This window comes from Montipora capricornis, chromosome 8 (genome assembly GCF_036669925.1).
Source record: "Montipora capricornis isolate CH-2021 chromosome 8, ASM3666992v2, whole genome shotgun sequence".
NCBI classification, from domain to species: domain Eukaryota; kingdom Metazoa; phylum Cnidaria; class Anthozoa; order Scleractinia; family Acroporidae; genus Montipora; species Montipora capricornis.
Genome location: NC_090890.1, coordinates 39112521 through 39121717, shown reverse-complemented (window position 1 = coordinate 39121717; position 9197 = coordinate 39112521). Strand labels below are relative to the sequence as shown.

Genomic DNA, 9197 nt, shown 5'->3' with positions numbered 1-9197 from the left:
TTTGAGTGATTTGTTAAAGCAGCTTTCTAGCTTTCAGGTTTCTTTCAATAAATTATGTGAAATGTAACAAAACGAAATTTTAATGCTGCAGTAACTTTTAACACCATATGTATTTTTTATTCAAGGGAGGGGGGGCTTCCAAAAAATTACTTTGATGAGGGGGGGGGGGGCAGGAGAAAAAAAATCGGAAATTGGGGGGGGGGGTCATACAATTTTCTAAATTCTCAAAATGGTGGTCAATGAGGTAGATTTCAAACTGTTTTTGTTCCCTAAAATATTTTGACATTGTTTCCCTGTTCCCCAGTTAAAAATAGCCCTGTTTTCCTGTTCCCCAAAACCCCTGGTAGGACCTCGTAAACCTAACCCTAATCCTAACCCTGAAGGTTTTACCGTGTTTAGATAATTTTGTGCAATAGATAACCACTAAATGACAAAATACACCAAGTACCTACCTTCTTAATGGATGGTTTTTATAAATTACCACGTGGTCATTCTGGGGTCGCTGATTGGATGTTGAAACAAAGCTCATACCCGGGAATACAAATAGGAGTTGTTGATTAACGCTAAAAGACTTTAAAAATACATTTAAAAAAGCGAAGGACGCTTCGGCGCTATGTTACGCCCTTATCAAGTTAAAAAGTGAAAAAGTATAAAGTGTAATACGAATGCATAAAATGTGAAACAATTCATAAAATATTTGCGGGTCCTATGGGTATAAGGGACCAGTCATTATTTATGTAGAGGAGGGGGTGGGAGGGAAAAAAGAAGGGGGGGGGGGTCAAGAGTGTTTTAGATTGGCTAGTGGGGGGGCTAATTTTCTTTTAAACAATTAATAGGGGGGTCATCATTTCTTAGGTTTTTTAAGGGGTCTTGTCTATGCTTTTGCAAATGGGATTACTTTTACGAAATAAATTAATTTCAAAGATTTAGGTGATGAAGATGGACAACCCATTTAGAAGAATATTGTCATAAACTTCATTGCTTTAATATTTCACACTTTAATAAAAGACAAATCCAGATCAGCCTGTTTCTGATTTTGGCTGCATTCAATATCAAAATCAACAAAATATTTGTTGGTTCAATAGCCCATGAAGTAATAAAACATGAATAAGATAACACAAAATATATTGCTTTGCACCTTGGAAAATATATTGGAAAAAATATTTATATTTGGTGTCCAACATCTGAAAAGTGGCACTTTGATTGCAAATCTTGTGGTGGCAAAGATATATAACTTTTCCAGTGTTGGATAGGAATATTTTTCCTACACTGCATGTATTGCAACAAAACACTACTTTATAGAACCAGTACTTTTCCAACAACCAGGGCCCGGTTGTTCAAAAGACGATTAACGCTAATCCCAGATTAATTAACCATGGAGTTTATTTCTCTACTCCCAAATGCTGTTCAATGCTGATATTTGGTAAAACTTAACATTAGAAGAAGAAGAAGTCAATCTTGAAAAACAAAAATAAGCAAAAGAAACCTTCACCAAAAAGTTGAAAACATGAAACCAATGTTCCCGCTAATCCTGGATTAAGTTAATCGGCTTTCGAACAACCGGGCCCAGTACTTAACCACCACTTTTCAAGCTTGTCCATAATTTGTCCTATTGCTGGAAGTGCATCCAGTGCAAAGAGGCTATCTGATAGGCTAAGCAATGACATTTCAATGATTTACAAGGTACCTTCGTCTTTGCTCATACCAGACATTCGCCATGTGTATTGTTTGGCATCATATCCATGTGATGCAAATACGACAAAAATACAGAAATAAAATCTTAAGTGGAATAATTGGGGGGGGGGGGGGTTCATCAATGAAATATTGAATTAAGAGGGGGGCTACTTGCCATTTTTAGACCTAAGGAGGGAGGGCCTGGCAAAAAATTTCATCTATCAAAATATTTTTCCCTCCCCCCCCCCGCTACATAAATAATGACCGGTCCCTAATTCCCACAAGGAACAAAACTCGGATCAAGGCTCTGCTCTTTGCTGTCATGATAAACAAGCTACTCAGGAACTGGTATTTGCGTACGAGGTATGTCGATATGGCTACTGCATTCGAGATTATCCCAAGAAACACCATTAGTATGCTAGGCGTAGTTGTCAGAAAAATCCATGATTGTTGTTAAGAACACAAGATGAAGCTAAATCCCAAAAAGTGTAAAGAAATGTACGTAAATTTTATGAAGAATTCGATTACCGCAATGCGACCTATAAGTGTAGGAGTTGGAAACCAAGAGGTAGAGCCAGTAAGAACGTATATGGTTTTAATTAGCGATGACCTTAAATGGAACACTCACTTTAAATATGTAATTGCCAAGGCAGCTAAGAGATTATAGAGCATGACGGCGGCCATGATGGTGTACCAAACTAATCCTCTGGGATTTGAACTCTTTTTATACAAATTATATTTATACTTTCTTTAATTTGTTTCAGTAATCCAATATGGCTGCTGGTCACGTGAGTGAAAACGCTCCATACGCACTTAGGTGTTGTTGAAGCGCGCTGGAGTCATACCAGAAGCCATGCCCATGGAAAACACATGTAATAATAGATCGATCTTGGAGTACGCAGCGCAAGTGTGGCAGGATATTCCTGCATACCTTTCTGACGCTATTAAATCTATACAAAGAAGAGCTTTATAAAGAATAATATTTCCAAACTCTAGTTATCAACAAGCCCTAGATCAAGCAAATCTGACATCGTTAGCAAATGGCAGGATTTTCATATGTAAAAAGGTGGTGGCTGATATGATGAATGAGAGCCACCCCATCTTTCTTAGCTCCGTAAGTTACGACGAGATCTATCCCATGCCAGTTAAGATCAGGAAATACTAAAGCCACTACAACAATGAAAAGGACAAATGACTTTTTCACTTTTAGGTTCTCGTGATTCCAATTATTATAATACTTGTTATTGTAAATAGAAGTAATTATAAGTATTCAATTTTGTAAATTGCACTGTTTATTCAGTTTTGACTGCCGGAAGTGTTATTAAACTATTACTTTATATTACCATAACTATTACTATTACAATTACTATAAGGAAAAAGAAAAAATGTACGAAAGTGTCACGTAACGAGTTTGGCATGAATGGAGTCGGCTTACGTGTTAAGAGAAGGCTTGATGTCCCTTACGTACAACAGCTCGTAGACTAAGCAATCAAACTTGCTGTTACATTTCCTCAGAACTTTGAAAAGGTGGTCAGTCTTTGTTCTGTTGTTGCCATGCTGTGTTTCTAGGTGTTTGCCCGATGACTGAATAACGGTGTTCACTTATGCGTTGATGTAAGTGTCGGACAGTGAACCTGAGATAATTTGCATCGCAAAAATCACATTGGAATATTCCGTGACACTCCGAGTTTGCGACAGTTTCCTACTTGTAAAGACGGGTTTTACGATAACATCGATGTTTTAAATTAACGTTTAACTTCTTAATCAATAAATAAACTGAGATGAAATATCTAGAAAAGAAAAAAAAAGTTGATAATTTTCTTTATTCTCGTCATTAGTCTGCTTGACAATGTATTGAGTTTGTGAGGAGAACATTTATATCAATCAATCCTGGGAGTCAAATGCCAATTATTTGATCACTGTACTATAGTTTACTTCTAGTGGGCACTTTTATGCTGGGTGATCAAATGTGAAAATCGAACGGTACAGCAGACAGGTATGACTTGTGTTTTAAATCCGAGATGTCTTTTACTTGAAGTTGTTTAATATTTTAGTCAGCCAAGAACTTACCACTCCGTCGGGCACTCTCGCACTCTTTTGGAGAAGCATCTGAAGCATTCTTGGAAACACACGTCTTTTTCGGTCTGTCCAGATAAGAAACTCTTTTGAAAAAATTGACCACCTCTATATATGTATGTACTGTCAATTGGTGCACGGTTGTTAGCCTTCGTCTAGCAAGCGTTCCCACACCAGCGAAGATTTTCGAGTGATGACAGAGTGATGACAGAATGGTTCTAATCATTTTCAATTACACTTACAGGCAATTGTTTACACCATACGCCGGTTGGTTGTTCATGATCAAGACAGGCTACAGAGTCTGAGCCTGAAGATGGGTCCACCGACTGCTCGTCGATCCCCAGGTCATCCAAACAGCAGAATATCCGGCCACTTATTTGCATATGAATGTCGTGTATTGTTTTATGCATCTTTCTTCAATGGATGCCGCTACATAGAAGGGTATTCTGCAATTACTCCGCCCATGCCACCCATCACAAGCGCTAAACTTTCCTTGGTTTAGTGTTTATAAAGGGCCTATTTTGCCCAAGGTTTTGCAATTGACCAATCCAGTGACACCAGCACGCGTCCCTGTGTCAACTTGGAGTCGCGACACTGTCTTATGATTCAACGAGTTCCCGCGAGGCGTTGGCGTTTGGGGGTGAAACTGTGATTATGGAGAAATTAAGCAGCATCACGTTTACGGCAAACGGCAATCGTCGGCCTAAAATTTGCGTTTTGCCAAAAATGGAAGAAACTCGTTTGATATGAGCTCATTTATTGCGTGGTATAGCAGCAGGTATCAAGTAACTTTTCAAAAGAGAGAGACTAGTTAGAATAACATAACTTCATGCTTTTATGACAAGCAGCCCGCGAATGCTTAATCTCTCTGATATCAAATTTTACCGTGAACGTCTAGTTTTGGCTATCGGAGAATGGATCTCGAATGAGTCTGTTCATTTTCTCTGTATGAAATACTTGATCCAATTCACGACCTTCATTATTGAGTTTAGTTCTTGTATTTTGTTGTAGTTATTGACAGTTTTAAACATTTCTATTATGGATATTTAAGTGTTTCTCATTGAGAAAATCAAGTACAGGCATGTGGACTGTGATATTATTTCCCCGGCAAAATCATACCGATCGATCTCGACTATTTTTTCGGGCGTCGAAGTCGCTGACAGCTATAAACACGTGTTGGACGAGATGGAAGAGTTTAAAGATAAAGATATAGAATTTGTGAGCGATTGGCTTACAAAAAATGGTAATGGTAATGATTATATTTTATATAGCGCATTTTCTATTGACGTATTCAAATACGCTTTACAAGCAAGGGATCTATGGGTGAGATCGGACATCAGCATATATAGTAGGCGCTGCTGGCAGCCGCGAGTATCATTAGCGATCTCACCCAGCATATGAATGACTGAAATGAGGCCTAACCACAACACCGGGAGCTCCATGCCCTACTCTTTGCGAACAGTGTGTGGGTTCTTTTACGTCCCACTGGGTTGTGAACATTGAAGGGATGTGAGATGAGGCCTACGGTTTATAGTCCTTATCCGAGAATTTGCGGTTGTAATAACAAAGGCAGCACTTTCTCCTCAGTAATTTTGAGACCCTGAGTGTTAGTCCGGCCGGAGTCGAACTCACGACCTCCCGCATGGTAGCCCGATGCTCAACAAACTGAGCCACCGGTGCGCGATGAGTGCTTTATTATTGCCACTGAGTGTCATTATTGAGGAAGCTTTCAAGCAAAGCTGTGCTTAAGGAGCAAACACTTTACATCTCGCAAAGAAATGTCGCTTGGGTGTTGACGAAGTCCAAAAGTGGTTGATGCGTCTTAAAAAGAAGAAACTAACTCGCGCTAGAGCAGTGCCGTAAGCCCGTGAAACCAGGGAGAAGAAAAAAAAAAAGGACCCTCCTACTTAAGAACTGGTTCTTTCAATTGATATTTATACAGTACCCCTGTTAAACAATCTTTGCCGTGTTTCGGAGTTAGAGCAACTTCCGCTTGCTTAATTGACATTAATTAATTTAATTCCTAGTCAATTTTAATTTAAAGTTGTGTTTTTGTAGTAAGTCAATTCTGGTAAAAACGGCCTCATTATATAAAGGGTCACGAAACATGTGTTGGCATGAGCGGACGACGATTGTTCTTTAGGAGGGGCATTTGACAGACAAATCCAACGATAGGGTAGGGCATTTGAACACCATTTTGGCCCGAGGGAGCGGCAATTTGAAAGATCCAATCTTCTAAAGTTCAAAGCCCGGAGTTTGCCCGGCAACGGGGCAGGGGGGGGGGGGGGGATTTCGAGTTGATCGATGCATTATTCTGTGTTTCTTTCAACGCTTCTAAGTGACGCTCGTATTAGATGGAACGGCACCACAACGTTGTATCATGTATTGGCAATATTGTGGTACCAAATGAAACACGAATATATTGCTGAACAAGATACAGTCATTATTGCGACGTAATATGTCACCGTGGCAACGGGCAAGCCCTGTAAAAACACGCTTTATTTTGTCTTTAATTGCTTATATCTCAAAAACGATTTCGGTGACCCCATTTTTTTATTCCGAAAAGTAATAAGAAGGGCAAGATGAAACTTTCAGCAAAGTTTAAAAAATTCTGTTTAGTGGATTCAGAGGCACCTTAATTTTGTGATTTCTTTAAGGTAACTCTGAATCCTCTAGACAGAATGTTTTTAAACTTTGCCGAAAGTCTCATGGGGGCTTTCTAATCACTTCTCAGCAATAAAAAAGGGGGGTCACTGATTTCGGTTTTGAGATATAAACAACTAAATCCAAAATATAGAGTGTTTTTGCTGGGCTTTCCTGTTGCCAAGGTAACTTGTTACATCGCAATATAGATCACATCTTGTTTGGAAATGATCAGTGTTTCACCATAACATGATCCATTGTTGTAGCAACATTCGATCTAAACAGAGAGTCTTCTATGTGTTGAAACCCTTTCGAGCCTCCTAAAGGCAGCGACAGCGCATTGGTCAACACCAACCTAAATATGAAATTAGGCTTGGTAAAAGCCCAGATGAGCTGAAACAAAAGTTAAGGTGGCTAAAAACGAACAATTTTTTGAAATAATCACTTTTTCCTGTCCAAGAGGGCGTTTTTATTTTACAAAATACAATCACAACACCAATCAGTTCTCATGCGAGGTTACGATTGTTCAGCTCAAGTGACTTAATAATAGAGGGGACTGCATGTAAATCAAATAAATAACGCTTTCAGTGATGAAATAGACTGTTGGTCTTTTGATTACAGGAGGTTATTATGCGTTCATGGATAGAAACCTGGCAAAAAAAAGGGAACTCAGAAACAGACTTGACACAATACTGCCATTGATTAAAAGATATAAGCACGCAGCTTTCGTACCAGCGCATAGTATATTAACAAGTTTCCGTCGAAAGTCTAACGTCGGTAAAAAAATTGGTTTTAAGGGCAAGGTTCTTCATTTAAGCTTATTTTAATGCACTCTTCAAACAAACTTTCCAAGACATTTTCAGGACTCCACTAACATAGTTTCGAAAAGTGACCTGTGAGAGTGCTTTAATGACGACAAACCCACACTGACTTGGCCAGGCTATACATGCAGGTAAGATCTTTCCTGAAGACTTGTTACAACTGAACATCATTTTGACGGAACACAGTAAAAAATTTCAAGACTGAAAGCAAATTCTTAAATTCTGCATGGTGATGTCAATTAATCGCTATTAGTTTATTCTATTTCAAGATGAATACCGTTTTAGCTTTGGAATCGGTAACTAAAATCCGACCATCCGGTGTTGTTGCAATATTACAGGGTCCTGTCAGCTTACAAGCACTTTTTCCGGTAAAAAAGCCTTCAACTGAAAACTGGACAATTCGATTGTTCAAGTAATCGCAAACGAGGATGTTGCGATGATTGCCGCATTTCTCAGTACACAGGCCCTGTGGGAAATTTAGTTGTCCGTCACCGTTGCCCTCTTCACCAATCTTGCGAAGAAATTTGCCTGAGCGGTCAAAGACTTTCAAACAGTGGTTGAAAGAATCAGAAACAATAAACATGTTGTCATGGAAAATGCATCCAGCGGGATAGATTGCTGGTTCTGAGATTCTGAAAGAGAACTCACCGTCCTTTGTAAAAACCTGAATTCTGTTGTTGCAAAAGTCGCCAACAGCAACACGTCCTTCATCATCTATGCAAACGTTTAATGGATTTTCAAACTCGCCATCTCTTGACCCTTTACTTCCAAACGACTTCACAGCATTGCCTGTCTGTACATTAAATTTTTGAATGCGGTGATTCAGTTCTTCGGCTACCAGAATGTTGTCGTCATCAACAAATGTTAAACCTGCAGGAGCATTAAGCTGACCAGCTTCCTCCCCTTTGCGTCCAAATTTTCTCAAATACTTTCCTTCTTTATCAAACATCAGGATACAGTGTATCTTGTAATCACTTACAGCGATTAGTCCTTTACTGTTCACAGCAGTCCCGAAAGGATAGTGAAGAGTTTGTCCTTTCAAATCCTCACCCACAACTTCAAGCCGTCGTTCTTTTACTTGGATTGAAAATGGATTCTTGTGGAGTTTGTCCTCTTTTACAGCCACTGAAATGTTGTATGCACCTGCAACTTTAGGTACAAATCTCGCCGAGAAAGTTTTATCTTCGTTTTTGTGTGTAATAAAACTTCCCACTTGTTCAGTGGGTTCTACAAGAACTTCAAGTTGCAACAATTCTCCCACTTCGCACGTGAGATTAGGGCAGATAACAAACTCTGCTTCAACGCCAGCTTGAAAATCTTGAGTGAGACCTTTGATAGTTAACTCATGGGTTGCAATAATACCCAGGGTCAATTTCTCTGCCTCACTTGCTGACACAAACTTTACATATGAACCAACCGTAAGCGTTGGCACTTCAGACTTGTCAAGATTATTAAATCTCTTTTCCAAGGTGTCTTTGCCTTGCATGATATCTGAGCTAGAACTCCTTTGAACCAAGTTGCTCGCAAAATCTATGGCTTGATTTATTTGTCTCAACAAAGACGGAAGCTGATTCTTCGCTTCGTTTAATTGCTCCAGTCTCGATGCGCGTGTCTCGTCGAGTTCGATAATGGCCTCCCGCTCGAGTTCTCGAATTTTGGCGATCATTTGGTCGGCTGTTTGGGAAACTTGGCGTTTAGCGGTCTTAGTGTTAGTTTCCAAATCAACAGCTATTTGCTCAAACTGACGAATCACATCACTGCAAAGTTTGCTCTTTTCTTTCATAGACTCGACTGCTGCCGCGAGTTTACCCTTCTCGCCATCGGCTGCTTTGTCAAGCGGATCAATAGCATGGTTCTTGTGTTCCGTAATTACACAGGTGTGACAAACACAGCACTCGCAGTCGACGCAATAAAACCTCGTTATCTCTCGTTCATGATACTGCTGCGAACAAAAGGACTGTCTCTTGAGAAGACCCTCGTAGT

At 39.5% G+C, this 9197-nt stretch overlaps 1 protein-coding gene across 1 annotated transcript in view; it reads right to left on the bottom strand.

The window, feature by feature from the left end:
• Positions 1-6852: 6852 nt before the first annotated feature.
• LOC138059662 (E3 ubiquitin-protein ligase TRIM71-like) overlaps positions 6853-9197 on the bottom strand; it is a 2844-nt gene continuing 499 nt past the window's right edge. The window contains exon 1 of the mRNA XM_068905273.1: positions 6853-9197. This exon is cut by the window's right edge and continues 499 nt beyond it. Within this exon, the coding sequence (XP_068761374.1) occupies positions 7474-9197 (1724 nt within the window). The 3' untranslated portion in view covers positions 6853-7473.